Source organism: Cygnus atratus, chromosome 3 (genome assembly GCF_013377495.2).
Source record: "Cygnus atratus isolate AKBS03 ecotype Queensland, Australia chromosome 3, CAtr_DNAZoo_HiC_assembly, whole genome shotgun sequence".
Taxonomy (NCBI): Eukaryota; Metazoa; Chordata; class Aves; order Anseriformes; family Anatidae; genus Cygnus; species Cygnus atratus.
In genome coordinates this window covers 92769437-92787580 of record NC_066364.1, presented here as the reverse complement: position 1 = coordinate 92787580, position 18144 = coordinate 92769437, and the positions used below count along the sequence as shown (strand labels likewise).

The window sequence follows — 18144 nt, the reverse complement described above, 5'->3', positions numbered from 1 at the left end:
AGGCAATGCTTTTAGAGCTTTATTTTGGCAACAAACTCAAAATTATAGCAGATTTTTCAGGTTATACAGTGTTCTCAAGTTTTATGGAATCTGACTAACAGCAGCAGTGTGCTCCAGAAAGGGGAAAAAAATATGTTGTTAAACATTTCACCGCTGAATTTCTGGGAAAAAAAAAAAAAAGATATGAAGTTCTTCACCAGTGAACTTCTGGAAAAAAAACATGGCACCAGCCTTCCCCTCCCCTGTTTGTACTGCAGCATTCACTAGAACAGATCTGTACAATGTAAGACCTATCAATCATCTACAGCCTATTTCTTTAGCCTTCTGGTGATTGCAGCGTGCACTGTTTGGCCTGCAGCACGTGCCTCCCTGCCAGATGGGCAACCGATCTGTATCCCTTCTACCCGGGCAGTATGCCAGTCCTAATGTGCCTACCTCCTGCCTGGAAGTTACGCATGTGCTGTTTGGCCAGCAGCAACTGGGAATACAGTATTGCTTCTGAGCATTGCGTTGGCTAAAAAATAGCATGTGCTTCCCAGGAAAATTTTTTTTTTTTTAAGAGGAGTCAGCAGCAAAAGGGTGGGGATGGTGCTACCACTGTGCCTTTTCCTAGTTTTTTATATTGGAAAAACAAATGGGAATGATAGAAGAGACATTGCCCTACAAAGGGCACTTTCAGTTATGGAGAGGAAGTATTTCAGGTGAAGAGAAGAAGCAGAATGAATGGTTGCAAGAGGAAAAGACTTGGTAGAGAAACAAGAAATGAAATGGCAGGCAAAAGGATGACCGAGTGTTGACAACTGGAGGTGAGAAGAGGCTTCTTACATATTTGAGAAGGCAGGAAGTCACATTACGCTTGCTAGGTACAAAAGTATAACACAGACAGAGCTTACACCAGACAGCCTATTTAACTCTCTCTCTCCAGGTAATGGAACTGAAACTCTCAGAAAATCTTCTCTAGTTTACTACCAATGCCTTCTGCAGAGTATCAATCTTCACCACACTAAAACAGATTTAACAATCTCTAAATTATATGAAGCACAAGTCTGTCATGTTTTAATATCTCATAGATAATGACACTGCCACATGTCAAATTGCTTCTATTGATTCAATTGCAGAATTTGTGACTGAACTTGCATACCTATAGAAACCATTACTTAGGCTAATAAACCATGATGATGCAGTGGAAGAGCTGTGTTCAACCACTGACTTAAAATACTTCATTTGTCAAGATATTTTCTTTCAGAGGGCAAAGGCTTAGGATTCCTCTCAAACCTGAATACAAAAGAGAAAGCAAAGACTTCTCATACTGTTTTAGGTAACTTTGTCAAGACAACTAACATCATTATTACCTGCAGAAAGTCTTTATATATTCTTGATTGAATCTGATGAAGCCAGCACACTGTTGGAAAGTTTTAGGGCCCAGACCCTTAACTTCCTTGAGCTGTTCTCGATTTATAAATGGTCCATTCTTCTCTCGCCATTCAATTATATTTCTAGCTCTGTTAGCATTCAGTCCTGCAATATGTCTGACAGCGAAGTTTACAAAATACATTTATTACCATTGAACAGTCATTAATACAAGTCGTATCCATTACAAGTACATGCATTACTGTAGAAAAGCTGGTTTACAAAACCTACAAAAATTAAACACAGCTAGGAATTTTGCAAATAAACTCCCAGAGCAAAGCCATAGCCCGAAAAAAGATCCTCTCTGAATTCTGCGGAAGGAATCCTCTCAAGTCAACAAAACTTGGTATAGCAATACACTTCTGCACATACCTAACTAGTAAGCCAGGGACATGTAATTTATGATCTGTGGGCTATTTCTGTAATAGCAATTCAATTTGTCATGTCTTATGGCCAGCCCCCAGCTGCCCTCTTCAGGAAACGACGTGGGAGGAGGGTTCAGGACAGATAAATTGTTCCTGTGTGAACAGCCCCCTCTCAGCTATTGTCTTCCAGTGATACTGCAACACCTTGCCCCAACATGAAGGGCTGACGTCTGCTATCCAGAAGGAGGGTGACTGGGAGCAGCTTGCCTTCCTCACATGATTTAACAGATTCACACAGCTTGTTCCTTTTCTCTCAGCTGCTCTTGAGATAAAAGAGCAGCTGGGAACAGGCTGCATGAGTTGTTCCGAGGGCAACTTAAATCTGGCAAAGAACTTACCTGTGAAATGCAATTGCAGTAAGCCAAGTTCCTTCAGGAAGCAGTGAGTTTGCTGCATGTTTTCTGTACGTACATATACCCAAGTTGTACTCACATGGAGTACGATAATCACAGAAAGAGGGAAAAGTGCTGTGGCGGACAGTTACTCCTGGCACTAGAGAAGGAAATGTTGCCCATATGGCTCTAAATATCAGGTGCTTTTGCTTTAAGTCAATGGCAGCAAAGACCTGCTTGTGGAATGGCACTGATTCTAGAAAAAACAAACCTGGCAGGAATAGCTGAAATCAGGAATGAGAATAAAAAAATCTTTCCATTATTCTCATCCTCAAGCAGACGTTTAAAAATAACCCAAAGTTGGTGAAATCTCAGAATTAAAATGGAGACACACCTTTAACCATATAGAAAAATATTAATCATTAAGTGTGGAATTTTCTCCAAAATTTTCTTAAAAACATTAAAAATATCTGGTTTATTTACACTGACAAAGGAATGTGACAGTTCACTTAATTTTCCACTGATGATCTTAAGTCTTTGAAGATACTCAGCAATATTGCAGGTGCTGTAATGTTGTCATCCTTTTCAAGTGTCATGTATTGCAACAAGTGTATTTAATGCATCAGAAAGCATGACCAGAAAGGCCTGCACCTTGCACTTCTAGCAAGAGTGACAATTTCATTAACTGTACATCCAAGGGAAATTTAGAGCACATCTACACAGAACAGCAGAGTTGAACTATTAAGAATCAGGTTAGATCCAGAACTTAAAGTAGCACATGCACATGATCATCAGAAGCAAGGCTAATTAGTCCAAAGTAGTTAGCCAACATGGTTACCACCTACAGCCATGACTGGACAGTGTCACTCCACACGGTCAGGCAGTCCTGTAGAGACACTGCAGCACCTGAGCACAATGCCCTCGGCTGAACTGCACAACATGGACATACTCTTCTGACAGTGCTTATACGTTACACTTGTTAAAGCAGGTTTCTAGTTATGGAATGAAAGCTTCTCAGCCTCATTCACCAATAGGTATTGCTTTCTTTCTTACTAATAACTTATCTAAATCTGAAAGGGAAGACAGAAGGCAAGACCCAGACTAAGACTTAGACACACACACAACACAAATATGGAAGAGAAAGTGGAAAGGCAACAAAGAACAACAAAAATAGGAAAGCCCCTTAAAAATACGGGAAGACAACATTTTCAGGAAAGAAAATAAGGGCTTAGAAAAATAAAAAAATTAAAAATAGAGCTGGCAAGAATATATTTTTCTCAACTTTTATACCTAACACAATTGTCACTGCCAATATTATGGACACGCTTTTTCTTCCCCTCCTACTAGAGAGAATGACAGCAAGACTTTGCTCTTCCGAGAGGCTGTTCAGCTAAATGATTCTGAATGGTACACATCTGAGACTGAGATTGATTTCTAACTAAGAGAAATAAAAACCAGAACATTTTTCCAAGTAAATATGGAACAATTACTTTTAAAATTTTCAGATATAACAAAAAGGATGTACTTTTCAAAAACTTTCCCTTAACTCCTTCCTTTCTCCTTTCCTCAACAGACTTCTACAGCCTGCTCCACTTAGTAGTACCTATAAAAACAGCTTCTAAGAGACAGAAAATACATTTGAAAATCACTTTCTTAGTGCAAAAATACAAATTGATTATATCAAAGTTTTTCTAAATTGCATTATTGGTTCAACATTTTTAAATCTGTTTTCCTCTAAAGAATAATTATATGTGGGAGAATCACACGCTAATCACACCTTAAAAACTGACTCTTAAAGGTCCAATGAAATACTGTTTTAATGTGCCATTTTCATGTAATTGGGAGTTTAACACAAGAGCCATTTGCTCCAGCTGAGTTTGAGTCAGATGGCAGACTAAACAGAGACTCTGTGATCCAGAGCCATGTAATTACTGGAATAGGAAAATGTTTGACTCACCTTAATAGTATTTCTGAGCAGATGTTAATATCAACTCCTACAAAGCTGACACACTCTTCAACCACACTGTCCAGCGTTGCTTTGAGCAAAGTCTGCGATACATCATGCTGAACAACAAAAATGGAGATATCGGGTTACTGAAATATTGAAGAATACATAAGTAAGGACTTTAAACAATAGTAACATTAATAAAATACTTGCTGGAACTTATCAATATTTTATGTGAGGGTACTTGTTAAAACCAAGTTGTAGAATGTATTTTTAAAAGGTCTTCAATATCTTTTTGCCACACCTTTGTCATACTACAAATCCCTAGAATAAAGTCACTCTTCACATCAGATCGTTTTCTTTCTCGTTTAATAACTATTTCCCTGAATCGTGTAAAACCCAAAACTACACTAAATGCATAATGCTTGCTTAAAAGGAGTAATGCTTCTGTTCATCCACTCTCTTTACTTCAATCTGATGGTTATTTAAGTATAAACTCAGTCTGAGCTATAAAAAATAAGATCATATTTTCAAAATAAGGTATTTAAAGATCACAAATGCTGTACTTTTGCACCTGCACAGTTTGCAGATTGTCCTGTTTCTAAGTATCATTCTACAGTACAGTTATTATTTACTAAAAGAACAAACCAGATATTGTATGAGGGTGGACAATACATAAGGTATATATCAACCCTGCAGCAATGAAATGTTTCAGATTTTGAACAGATTTCTAGGAAGATTGGCAGGTCCTTGACCGAAGCACAACTAATGGAAATTCTTCCATTTTTTCCATTATTGTTCATAGCATTTCCACTTTTTTCCCCTAAAAGAAAATCAGTCACACTTGTCAAAGATGAAAGTTCTGAAGCTCTAAGATTTCTTTCCCTTCACAGCACAGGCATACTTCAATCTATAACTTTTAGTTCCCCACACAAGCCCATCAGTGCTTAGAAGTCTGACCTGGAGGGAGAAGCCTCTCTAAATGCAGGAGCTAATTCAATCACTATGTTGGCTTAGCTTCAGGGCTCTTATACGTCACTCATGTAAATCTGGGTTGATCTGTTGTGGTTTTGTGATGCACTCATTTAGGACACCAAGTTGGATTTGAGCCAAGGCACCAAACACTTCATCCACTACTTTGTTTAATCTTCTAAAGACATTTAGATCTTTTAAAGTTTTCACAATTAAATTTAACATGTCAACCTCCATCTACTAATATTGGTAGCTAATTGAAGAGTGAGTGATTAATACTCGAAACAACCCCAAAACTCAGGCCAACGTATTTCTTAGCCCCTTCATTTCAGGTAACGCTAATTGTGATAAATTTTCATTATGACATATACAAAAAAAGTTACATAAATAAACAGCAAGTGAAAATTTCACTAGTATTACTGCTCCCCGTATAAAGTTCCGTGCAAAAAGCCCTGTATATGCATAAGTACTTCCATTTACACTGTCTCAGACGCACAAACACAAAGCTTAAAAGCACGCTTTGCAGACCAAACGCCAGTTTATACTTAGTAAGGTATTACTAGTACACCACAGCTTCTTTTCTGAATAAAGAGAGATAAACAAGAAAACATCCTAAAAAACAAACAAACAAAAACACCTCTTGTTTATGTCTCTATATTTCTGTTTTACTGAAGATACAGCTTCTCTCAGTAAGCATGTTCTATATATACCCTCCTTCTGTCATCAGCTGGGTACGTACTAGAACTAGAGGATTCCAGCTCACACAAACACAAAGATGTATTTATATAACACAGAGTAATACATGAGTACCAGAATAAAATACTAAAATAGTCCAAAAGCACCCAAATTTTTTTTTTTTTTTTTTAGCAAGTATAGCTACCAAATACTGGCTTGGATTTTCCATAAAGAACTGCAAAGTAAAAAATTTTGTAAGATAAATATATTAACTTTTTTTTTTTCTCCTTTCTCTTTATGATGGAGGAAGGCAAAAGGCACTAAAAAAATGCAGAGTACTAAAACCTCCTTCTGCTTCTGGGAAATCCCACCGACTCCAAGGCACTTTGGAATCAGATTCACAAATTCACAGTTCCTGGACACCTCTAAAAACATCTTGCACTAAAATCACAGAATCACAGAATGGTTTGGGCTGGAAAGGACCTTAAAGATCACCTGGTTCCAACCCCCTGCCATGGGCAGGGACACCTCCCACCAGACCAGGTTGCCCAAAGCCCCGTCCAGCCTGGCTTTGAACACCTCCAGGGATGGGGCATCCACAGCTTCTCTGGGCAGCCTGTGCCAGTGCCTCACCGCCCTCTGAGTGAAGAACTTCCTCCTAACACCTAATCTCAATCTCTGCTCTTTTAGTTTAAAACCATTCCCCCTGTCCTATCATTACGTGCCTGAAGAAAAAGTTGCTCTCCATCTTTTCATAAGCCCCTTTACATATTGAAAAGATGCAATGAGATCACCCCAGAGTTTTCCCTTCTTCAGACTGAACAACCCCAGCTCTCAGTATTTCTTCATAGGAGAGGTGCTGCAACCCTCTGATCATCTTCATGGCCTCCTCTGGAGCTGCTCTAAGAGGTCCACACCCTTCTTGTGCTGGGAGCCCCAGACCTCGATGCAGTGCTCCAGAATGGTGTCTCATGAGGGCAGAGTAGAGGGCAGATTAGTGTATCTAATCTAAACCTACCCTCTTTTAGTTTAAAGCCATTACCCCTTGTCCCATCACAACACTCTCTGATAGAGTCCCAGCTTTCTTACAGGCACTCTGTGACAGAGATTAGGGTGGACTGCTGGTTCCCTAGCTTTCAGTCTCACTCTTAAGAAGATGATCATCCATCAGAAGGAAAAATAGAGTCCTGTGATTCATATCTGAGACATCCACCATCATCTCTACAAAGATTTACAGATGAAGGTATAGCAAAGAAGGTAAGCAAATACATAGGTCTAGTAGTTCTTTGTATGAGACTTGATTCATCAAAGAGCTTCATTTCCAGTTCTGGTAAGAGCAAACTCAAAGCAATTCAGCCAATTATACCCCAAATAAAACTGGGAAAGGATATACAACCAAAAGCAAAGTATCCTGAAATAGCACTGCTAACGGAAGGAAGATCAGTGCTTACAGCTCAGCTTCAGAAGTGAAAGTGATGTTTATCTGGAGATTTAAGTTTATGGATGCAATAGTTCATGAAAAATTCGAATGACAGAATATACACAATTTGGAAAAAAGATATATTCAACTGTTACTTCTTTTGCCAAGAATATCTGCTTCTAATGAGGAATACTCAAGTTTCTCAGAGATGATTTGCATCTTTTAACTTTATTGGTGCTTGACAGTCACAATTAAAAAAATAAAACCCAACCAATGAAAAATAAACAAAGAACAACAAAAATAAAGGAAGACATGCCCAAGTTCTTTATTACTTCAATACATAACAGACGTACCACTTGGAATGGACATCTCAGCACCTGTGTGAAGGTATGAATAACGAAAAAGCTAATGGGTAAATGTGACAGATCAAGATAAACATAAGACACCATGGCTGTCTTATTAAACAATCCCCAAGCTACCAATACCTCATAGAGGTAAAATATATTCAAGCTAGAGAACGATGCCAAGTTGCAAATGCTAGAGAACTTTCCAGACAACAAATCTGCCTCCTGAGACAGCTTCTGTCCAGCACAGATTTCTTTTGCTAAGATGGAGGAATTTCCAAATCCCTCTTTGCATTGATACAAAGCACAGCAAAGTGTTACAAATTTTTCTAAAAGTAGTTAAAAACAATACTTTACTATCTCAATGTCATGGTCAAGATTTCCTACTGCTAACAGGCTACTCTTCAGAAAGCTTTAAGGTGCAATGCATTATCCGGTCTTCCAAAAATTTTACTTACTTTCTCAAGTATCAGAGGTTTGATATTATATACCTCTATGTACTATTTATATGCACTGGGGTGATATCAGATTATTCAGACACTACTAGAAGCACACACTCCATGCTACTCACTTGCTTCAAATAAAGGCAGCCACCCCTCTCAATTGCTGCATTAAATTCATCAGAATTAAATCTGCACAAAATAAAGACCAAGCCAAATATGCAAGGCTATGTCCAAAGTGCATTTATGCAGGATTTTTTTTTATGCTGCACAGCCTACAACAACCCCTCCACATACCAATGTGGCAGACCACTGCACCAGCTGACACCCAACTTTGTCTTTTCTTTTAGATAGAAAACCTTTTATTTATTAACTGTGAACACTTGCATAAATCAGTAAGGTTTATTAAAAAGATACTCAAAAATCACTACCATTAAACTATTGAGTACTAGAATAGTAGATCTGCAGCAGAAAGTACCACTATAATTGTGCAAGGAGTTCAATTTGGATGATGATCTCCAAGCAATAAGAAGCATTATTACCTCTAATTTACGGAAAACTAAGGGACTTGCCATAAACTGCAGAATATCAGGTGCAAAACTGGGACCTTTCTTTTACTATTACTCTCTCAGACTTATGTTTTTTTTTTTTGTTTTTTGTTTATTTGTTTTGGAGGAGGACTACAGAAAATAATCCTTCCTTCAAAGTATCAGCCACTAAGACCGTATTTTAGTATTTGTATTTTCAGGAAATACCAAGTGAAGATTTGCCCAATTATTATACCTCCTAATATTTTAGTTGTCTATGTCTGTTTATATGGTATGAACAGACAGCAAGGATCGTTGTCCTGCTCAGTTTCAAGAACTATGAGCACTTGCTGGAAATAATTAACACTGCTAAAAACCCATTCCTTGAGATGGTGCTACAACTGTAATTGAAAGCCTGTTGTAGTCAAAAGGAAGACTAATTCAAACAGCCTCTCAGCTGAGAGACCTCTAGCAGTATAGTCACTGTTAAAATACGTGTCATTAGCACCACACATCTATGAAGTCAAAGAACCACTGTTTGCATGTGGCCTGGAGGCTGTACTTAGACTGCACGAGTGTAGATGGTGGACCAGTACCCCGACCAAACTCTCAAAATGCCAGACTACTAGAGCTAGACTCGAACAACCTGAACCTGCAGCTTTTACAAGGAAGTTACAGCTCTATTCTCTTTGCTTGCTTGCTTTTAGGTTTCCAAAGATAAACAAAAAACAAACCAACAACAAACAGACAAACACTAAAACAATGCACATAACTAAATCACTTGGTAGTCTTCTCCTAGACCACTATAAAATTGTAATTTCAGAAAATGTGTGTCTCTCTCCAAAAGAAACCTGTGCACACACGTTATTACTTTACACTGCCCAGGAGTCAAAGCAGCCACCTTCCACTTCCAGCACAGCTGAAGAGGAATGAGCAACTCCCCACAGAGGCTACAGACTCAGCACAGCCATGACCTAAAGCCACTGCCCATGAAGCAGCGGGGAGGGGAAGAGCTCTCAAGACTGTGCAGCAAGCTTCAGCTTCTGGACTCAGGCTGGGTGTAACAGCAGTGTAACACAATCGACATTTTGATCAAATTATACCTCACTTGTCCTTAGAATCCAAAAGTCAGCCTTCAGTGAAGTAAAGGAGTAAATGCAATTTATTTTTCTCTAAGTTCTGAAACATGTCTAACACCTCATAAAACATTATTTTGTTGGTACCTACCATTAACTTCTGTATCCACGAATTTTAATATTGGCATGTGAGACTAGCCAATGCTGCCCTTGAAAAAGTTCTTTCTTTAAAATGAAGTATAACCTGGCAGCCTGAATGACATTTACTGAATGAGAAATTAGGTGGGACAACACATCCTAAGCAAAGTTCAGAACTGTATCATCTTACGGAGACCTAATCCATGGAAACTTGTTTTGTTTTAAATTTTTAAAAAGTTCTCTGCTAGTGCTGTGGCCTGCATGCAATCAGTTGCATTTCAAATGCTCGTGAACCCACAAAAGAAAAATGCATCCTTGTCAAGCCCTTAAGTACAGCAGGACTAATGCAATAAAAATAGAGTAATGATGAGTACTTTTCATGGGCAGAATTGGAAAAAATTGGAAGCGCACCTTACATGTCAGGTGGAAACATTGGGAAGTTCAGGTTGGGGTTTATAATCTCTAGCATCCTCTGGAAAATCCCTTTCAGTTAGACTCTAAGAAAACAAGCTTATTCCTCTGATGTTTGATAAAAGAACCTAACTTCAAGAATTTCTTTTGAAGATTGTTTGTGGTTTCTCCAAATGTTACATTGTTATAGGATATATTGTTATCCTATGTACTTAACTCAGACTCATTTCTTGTTTTCAAAAATCTGAATTCTGTTTATTTTAACAGCATATTACTATTACTGAAATACCCCAAGAGAGGAATGGATTTATATTTTCAAAGAAAATGATAAAACAAAAACAAAGTCTGTGAAGACCTGACACTGAAAAAGAAAACAAAAATGCACACTTGATCGCATCAACACTTCGAGTCACTTGCAAGTTGCTGGAATTCATCTTAGGTTCACTTGTGCTTGCATCTAACAGATGCAGCAAAGGTGATATCCAAGACTTCTAGACAGAAAACCTACGTTTCAATTTCAGTCCAAAGCTGTGATCTGGGAATGTTAAAGCTCTACAGATATAGGGAATTCCCTGCAATAATACAGAAAGGTAAAGCAAAGAACCTCACGAATGGAGTTTCATAGATCATGTGGCTGAAAGGCAACAAATTCAGTCAAGGATTTTCCTATAAAGTGCCAAAGGATAAGAGGGGAAAAAAAAAAAAAAAAAAAAAAAAGATTACATGTGGCTAGAGGGAGAAGGAATAGTACCTTTCTGGAGAGACAAGACAGAAGTCATGAAGACCAGGTGGGCCTGGTCGTATGTGGGCATTCTGTTTAGTCTGAAGCCAGCGACCATCCCTTTGCAATACTGAGTGAGGAACAGCAAGGACTGGATATAAAGTTCCAACTGGCCTCACTAAGAGCAGAGTGAACCCCTAGGAGATGTGAGGAGCTTGGTAAAGGTCTATATAAACAAATAGAAGCCTGCCAGTTCCACTGGAAACGTACGGTAGCTCCTCATCTCTATTAAGGAATGTGATACTTACAACATTACAAACCACAGCAAAAATACAAATTCATTTAAGAGTATTTTCTTGAAAGGAAAGGTTTGTACAGTCGATGCACATCCTTACTGTATTGCAACCTTGATTTCTAATATAAGCAACTTCTCACACTCACTGGCTTTGTCAAAGTTAATGTACGTACACATACACTTAGCAACTGATATACCTGGTGATTAATATAGTATTCGTATCAGCATTGTCTTTAGAATATAGTTTTAAAACTAATATATCCATTCCCTCTTTAGAAAAAAACACAACACAACCATATATACCAAACAATGACATTCAACAGTTTTCTAGTCCCATACCAGCAGAATTAATCATGATAAAATTAAGTTAAGAGAAAAGAAATATTTTTATCTAGCATGAGAACACTCATGGAACCCTTAGTGGAAGAACTTTCTGGTAATCTGACTTTCCTCGCTCCATCCGCCCCACTTTTTTTTTTTTTTTTTTTAAGCAAATCAGTTAGAATTTAATATCCTTAAAGAACAGTTTCAAATCCTGCTGTGGAGTTTTCTCCCTCTGTTCTTTCTGGCTCCTCCTTTGCTTTCATCAGGTACTCCTTCCTTCTTCATTCCCAGCCTCTTCCACTGCATAGCTCAAGGCAAAAATAAGCTAGGAATGAAACAAATGCAAGACACTGTTCGGCAGAGAACACAGCCAAACTCAAATAAAGCAAGCTTACTTTCTCTCCTTGCTAAAAAGCAGGCACTTCATTTTGATTGACATATGGCAGCACAAAAAAGTCAAACAGGGTAGTGTTTATTGAATGACCCATGGAAGACTGAAAGCTGACAGAAAACGTGAAAAAACAGAATTTTGTTCAGTACCAGTGTTTGTGGATTCAAGGCATAGTACATAAGCATCCATTGTGTCACTCACATCTTTGATAACTGAAACCAATTTCAGCACCACTTACCACATGTGACAGCAAAGTTATATTTAAAGCAAAAGCATAAATGATTGGTAAAAAAAAAATCTCTGATGTAGCAGTAAACTTGTGCCTTTCAAACACTGCTCTGCACTAAGATCAACAAACATTGCATTAAAATGTGTGTTTAGTACTTTCCCTATTATGCATATAACACAAGCAAAATGTTTGCATATTGAAAATTGAAAAGTTGACAGGACAGAATAATAAACTGCATTAACTTTTCGGCACTAAAAATTGTCCCAATGAAAACTTTTTTTTACAAGTGACAAGAACATCAACATTTCTCTTGTTCTCAATAGAAGCAACATTTCAGAACCACCATCACTGTTGATAGCACAAGATCATTACTAATGAAGTAATTAGCATGATATAAAAAGTGATAGATCAAATTAAACTAGTAGAATGGCATAAATGAGAATAGTGCATGTCCTATATTGTATATTGAAATAACAATTGACTACTCTTGCAATGTTAAGTTGTTTGTTTGTTTGTTTTTTTAACTGAAGTTCTCAGCAGGTAGGAGGGCAAAGCACAATCAAAGTGAACTTGTTTTCCTAGTATTCCTGACAGATACACAATGATTTGTGGCTTCACAACATAACCCTTACTTTTATTCAAGTCTGGAAATACCCTCAAAGCTTATTGCGAACACTAGAAAAATACAGTATTTAAGTTAACTGTAAATGTATAAAATAAGATTTTGTACTGTAACAAATTAAACTTCCTTGCAATAAAATTTTCTTAGGTATTCTCTAGTGGAGGATCTGGAGATACAAATCATCACTGCATTACTATTGTTGACTTAAATGCTTTAAATTTGTAAACTTTGTAACTACTGCATATATGAATATACTCATTGCAGATGCATGCAATTTGATGACAGATATATGTTGCACCATAAAATTGATCACTTTACTTTCCAAAATCTTTTTAAATTTTGATTATGGTTCTAAAGCTTGGCCAAATAAAGTTTTACACAAGCTTAGAAAGTCATAAAGAAATAAAATAAAATAAGGTATTAAAAATTGAAGCTTTATGGTTTAGAAACTATAGTTTAAAATAGTTTTAAAACTATTATTTGAAAAACATATCTATGCATTTTAATTTTAAAAGTCGTTAGTCCAAAAAGCAACCGTGCTGAATTTCAGGACTGCCTCAGGTTTGTTTTTGCTGAAGTGTAAATGGAAGGGAGAATAGAGTTCTTTATTTGTACAAACATTTACAACTGCAAGCTGAGAGACTGGTGTATCTTCAAGATAGAATGGAATTAAAAACACTTCTAATTTAGTAGTACTCAAGTGCACCTCCCACCCAACCTTAACTCTGGCCCAAGTTGAGATCTCCCTTCTAGTGCAAAAGAAGGATACATGTGCATTCTCAATAACTAAAGTCTTTTCATGAAACATTAAAAGTAATCTTAAATTCTCCAAAACTTTCAGTGACAGCAAATCGGTAGCTGGTACTATGGAGATATCAAGTAGTGACTTTTGCTTTTGGTGTAATTATTCAGACTGCTTTGACCCACAGCTGACAGAATTTTGAGGGGTTATTTATTTATTTATTTTTTACCATTCTGGTTTTGCTAGGATACTGTGGAAATGTAACAGCAATAACCTCCCCCGCCAGACACATATACAAAAATATTGCAGAACCTTTCAACTCTACATTACTTAGATAAAAGTACCTGAGCACAGTCCCAGTTTTATAGATATCAAACCAAAATCACAAGAACTTAGTGATTGCTCTTAAACTATGTAAGAAGTCAATGAAGAAGGAAGGACTACAATTCCTCATTTCCTGTCAGTAACCTGAGCATCATTACCCAGTATCATACATCTTACACCTCCAATATTTTATTGTGTTCATGCATTGATTGTTATGTTCTGATTGCATGGTCCAGGGTCAGCTTACAAATCTTTCTGCATCTTTGTTTCGAGTCGTCGCATACATGAATGGGAAACAATTTAGAAAAAAAGCTTTAAATAGCCTCAATTTTAGAAACCAATAATAATTTCTTATTAAGCAATTGTCTAAGTTACCACAGTCGGAGAGAGAAAAGTGCTGTAACTGAATCCATTACATCCTGCTCCAGAGGAAGTGCTTATATGCCCAACCTAGCGATCAAAATTAAGCTGCTCCCTTTTATAAACTGTCTCCAGGTAGGTATCAAGATTTAAATGCAACTAGGCTGTATAATCACACTAAACATTAAAAGTCTGAATGAGAAGTTGGAAAGAAAACCATATAACAGAAGTGCAGTTAAATCCTAACTGTGAAAGTGCATCTCTAAAAGCTGATCCCAAGGTCTTCGAGATGCCTCCTAACTGCTAGGATCGAGACCACCTTACACACATAATTAAATAGGATGAATAGCTCTAAAATTGTTTTAGTTAATTATATTCTTAAGATAATAACTTCATAAAATACATGTGGAAAAATTAAGAATGGCCTGTACCTGTTTTTATTTAAGAGGGGATTTATGACGAACAGATTTTTATTATTGCATGAATGCTTCTATAAGAGAACTGGAAGCCAATATCCAAGTGTCTCAAGTTATATACAGACTGATTACTCTTTCATATGCTCAGCAGTTTATTTAAAACAAACTTTTTTTCATTAAGTGGAGAAAAAGTGAGAAGTTGGTGTGAAATTAAACAATGATAGCTGATGATACACAGGATATTTAGGTAGCTGGTGTTATTTATTTCAAAGTGCTAGGAACAGGCTTAAAAAGTCATTTGCAAAATTGTCTTGCACTTTCCATCTTTTCCAAGGCAGAAAGATACTTAGTCATTACAGGATCACCATCCCTAAGTTTTCAGCCCCAACTCTCAAGGATATTTTTTCACCTTTCTACAATATTTCACAAGAAAAATGGGGGATTACCTGAATTTCCATTTCTTCAGAGGCATATTTATTAGAAAATAGTACGATTGTGTGATAAGTTTACTGTGAAAAGTTAAGTGATAAGTGACTTGTTAATAAACTAAATAATCAACTAAATAAACAATCTAATAAACCTTAAAAAAAAACCCTGTAATTACAGTATACCAACAAATAGTCTTAAGTAATCCTAAATTCAGTGCCTATATATCTTCCATTCCTCCAGGAGAGGCATGAAAAAGGCTAGCTTCCTTTAAACCCTGAGCTGAGAGTTATGCTTTATCTGAAACACAAGCAACTGTGATTGTGTGCAAGCTTGCTATGAATGTAGCTTGGAATGGAACTGTAGCTTCCATGAATGGCCTGCACACTTTCTTCAAACACAAGCTAATGGAAACATATTTTATTTAGCACTTTGCTAAATGATGCACTTTCAAGATAGCAAATGCACTTAGCATTCCACATGTGAAAAATTCAACTCCCATTTTGTGAATAGAGAAAAAAAGGCAAAACACCCACCCACAACAAACAAACAAAAGCATTCTGAACAGCTTCTCTAAAATTCAGGATGCAGACATTCAAAGTAATAGAAGCCTTAACCCTTTGCTGACTTCTTCCTAAAACTCTTAAAAATTAAACCCTACAACACATTAAGATATGCCATTTACTTTGGACACTGGCTTGTCAGAAAAGATTAGTATGCCACTATGCTTCTTTCATAAATAGAGCTGGGAAATTATATGGTACCTAGTAACAACAGCATAGGATCAGATATCAGGATGTGATAAAAAAGAAAGACAGTCTAATGATGTGTGCACAGAGGGAAGGAATGCTACGAAAATAAAGAGCACAGACATCCTATTTTGCACACACTTCAGGCAAAGTTCTGTGGCCATTACGCATCTTACCCACACTTAAAAGTATTTTCAGTAGAACAGTTACATTCTGTAACAGTGCTACTTCGAGTAAAGTACTTCTGATAATCTAAATTGTAGATGATGGCCCACAACTAAGTAATGAAAATCTATGGCTAAAACAGATTTAACATAGATCCCCCTAACATTAATTCATCAGAGCACATAGATAGATAGATAGATGGATGCGATATGGCTTTACTACACCATTGAAGACCGAAGTAGTTGCAGAGACAAAAGACAACCCTGCCAGCTTACACTTTCTGAGAAAACAAGATCAATACATATCCTCTGAATAGCTAAGAGAACAGCTTTTCTTGGAAAAGTGAGTTTAGTGTTATTATACATAGTCTTTACAACACTATTGACTGCATTTATCTAAAGCACAACGGCCAGAAAAACATACTGCATTACAGATGGAGAGAGGCAGAACAGGACTAAAGAGGACACAATGTGGGATATAACCCACAAGGTCAAATTCAAAACCACTTCTTACTTGTCATTTAACCATACGTAGCTTTAAATCAGCATACTGATGAACAAGATATGGTTCTCAGACCATGCAGAGGAAAATCACCAAGAGCTGTGTATGATGGCTGAGACCTATTAGCAACAGTCATAAGGCTTACATGTCATCTGCCAGCAAGCTCTGCTCTGCTAGGCTGCAGCCAGACCAAAATTGGGCTTGCCTTCAATCTGAACTCTCCTCCAGTTATTGTACTCTTCCATTTGGAGTAACAAATATTTGAAATAGGAAATTGTTATGAAGATTACCAGAAAGACTCATCATAGGCAGACATGTATACTAAGAGGTCACTTAGAATTGAATTTGACTACCCTTCACAGCATAACATTGTCTTTGTTCCCTTTGTCAATGGAAAGAGGATAAGAGGATTTTTTTTTTTTTTTTTATCTATAGAAAGCACTTGTTAATAGTGATACCTGCAATTCCAGTTGGTTATTATCTAGCAACCTTAGGTATTTTAAAACTAAGCTGGAAACTGAAGAAACAAATATTTGAGTAACTGTACCATTAAGAATTACTATTTTTAATTTATGATTCCTTTTCAATCATTTCTTAACATTCTCTAGAGCTCCTTTTGTTGGATACTGCAAAAGAGAGAAGAGAATAACCTATCACTTGATAAGGGATTTTAATGCTTGATTTTGAATTGATTGATTGAATCCTTTAATGCTTGAAGGGCTGCCAACCACCACCTACGTGACAAAGCTTCTGGCAACATGCATGCAGATCACTGTTAAACATGAAGCTTACTAGTTTAAGGAAAGATGAAGATTATAACAAGTTAGAAAGATTCTGGACACCCAAGTGCTGGACTAAGTGAAGAGGGAACTATAGCTTCTTCGAAGCAAATTTCAAAATCATACATGCAGCTTTGGCAGTACGGGAACAAGCTTACTAGGTAGCAGAATTTAGTACACCAGAGTAAACGTTAATATGGTTTTCTGATGATGTTGATCAAGTACTTCAGCTTCTTTAGAATGGGCATCTTCAACAGAAAGCCATCAGGCCCGTTAGATGTTGGAGGACATAGCAGTGACCCACCAGGCTCACACATGTCCAAAGCCATCACTGCGCAGAGAAAATCCAATGAGCAGTGAAGAGGAAGGATCATAGCAACTAGATTGGATCTTGGTTTTTTGGTAAACAAAAGTGTATTCTCAAACATCTAAAAAGATCTCCCACATCTCCAGTTTAAGCTGGCTGGAATGGGAATGGTGGAGAAGGAACACACAGTAGGACTACTCACTCAGCTCTCCAGTTACAAATTGTTACTTGATTGTTTCTTTCAAAAGGGGTAAAAGTATGTAAGTGGGTGTACGTTTGTCAAAGAACAGACAAGGAGGCAAAAGCTGTAATGGAAAGGACTGGTGGAACTGAGCAACGGTTTCAGAAATGATTCCCCATACAGACACTTGGGAACGGTACAGAGGGTGAGGGAAGAAGGAAAGACGTGCACAAAAAAAATAAATCCTCTTTACAAACTTGTAGAAAGGAAACTCATGGAAGAAAAGCGAAGGGCAGTATTTGTACTGTGCAAGGCAGGCCATGGCCTGCCAGCCTGTCCTAACGTGCTTTCAATCTTGTTCATATACAAATAGCTTGTTCAGGGCCACCTTAATTAAGATTAAAAGTAGCATTTCATCATCAGTTAGGACTAAATGGGAGCTGTAACTGATAAAAACCCCTTCCATCGAAGCAACAGAAATTTAGGAGGACATAATG

At 37.3% G+C, this 18144-nt stretch overlaps 1 protein-coding gene across 10 annotated transcripts in view; it reads right to left on the bottom strand.

Moving 5' to 3' along the window:
• SRBD1 (S1 RNA binding domain 1) overlaps nt 1–18144 on the bottom strand; it is a 127677-nt gene that overhangs the window by 17766 nt on the left and 91767 nt on the right. For 7 of the 10 annotated variants that reach the window (XM_035559707.1, XM_035559734.1, XM_035559758.2 and 4 more), the window contains 2 exons: nt 4125–4231; nt 1353–1529 (listed from right to left, as the gene is read on the bottom strand). In XM_035559707.1, the coding sequence (XP_035415600.1) occupies nt 1353–1529; nt 4125–4231 (284 nt within the window). The remainder of the gene's footprint in view (nt 1–1352; nt 1530–4124; nt 4232–18144) is intronic. The other 3 variants (XM_035559776.2, XM_035559785.2, XM_035559767.2) reach the window with 1 other exon arrangement.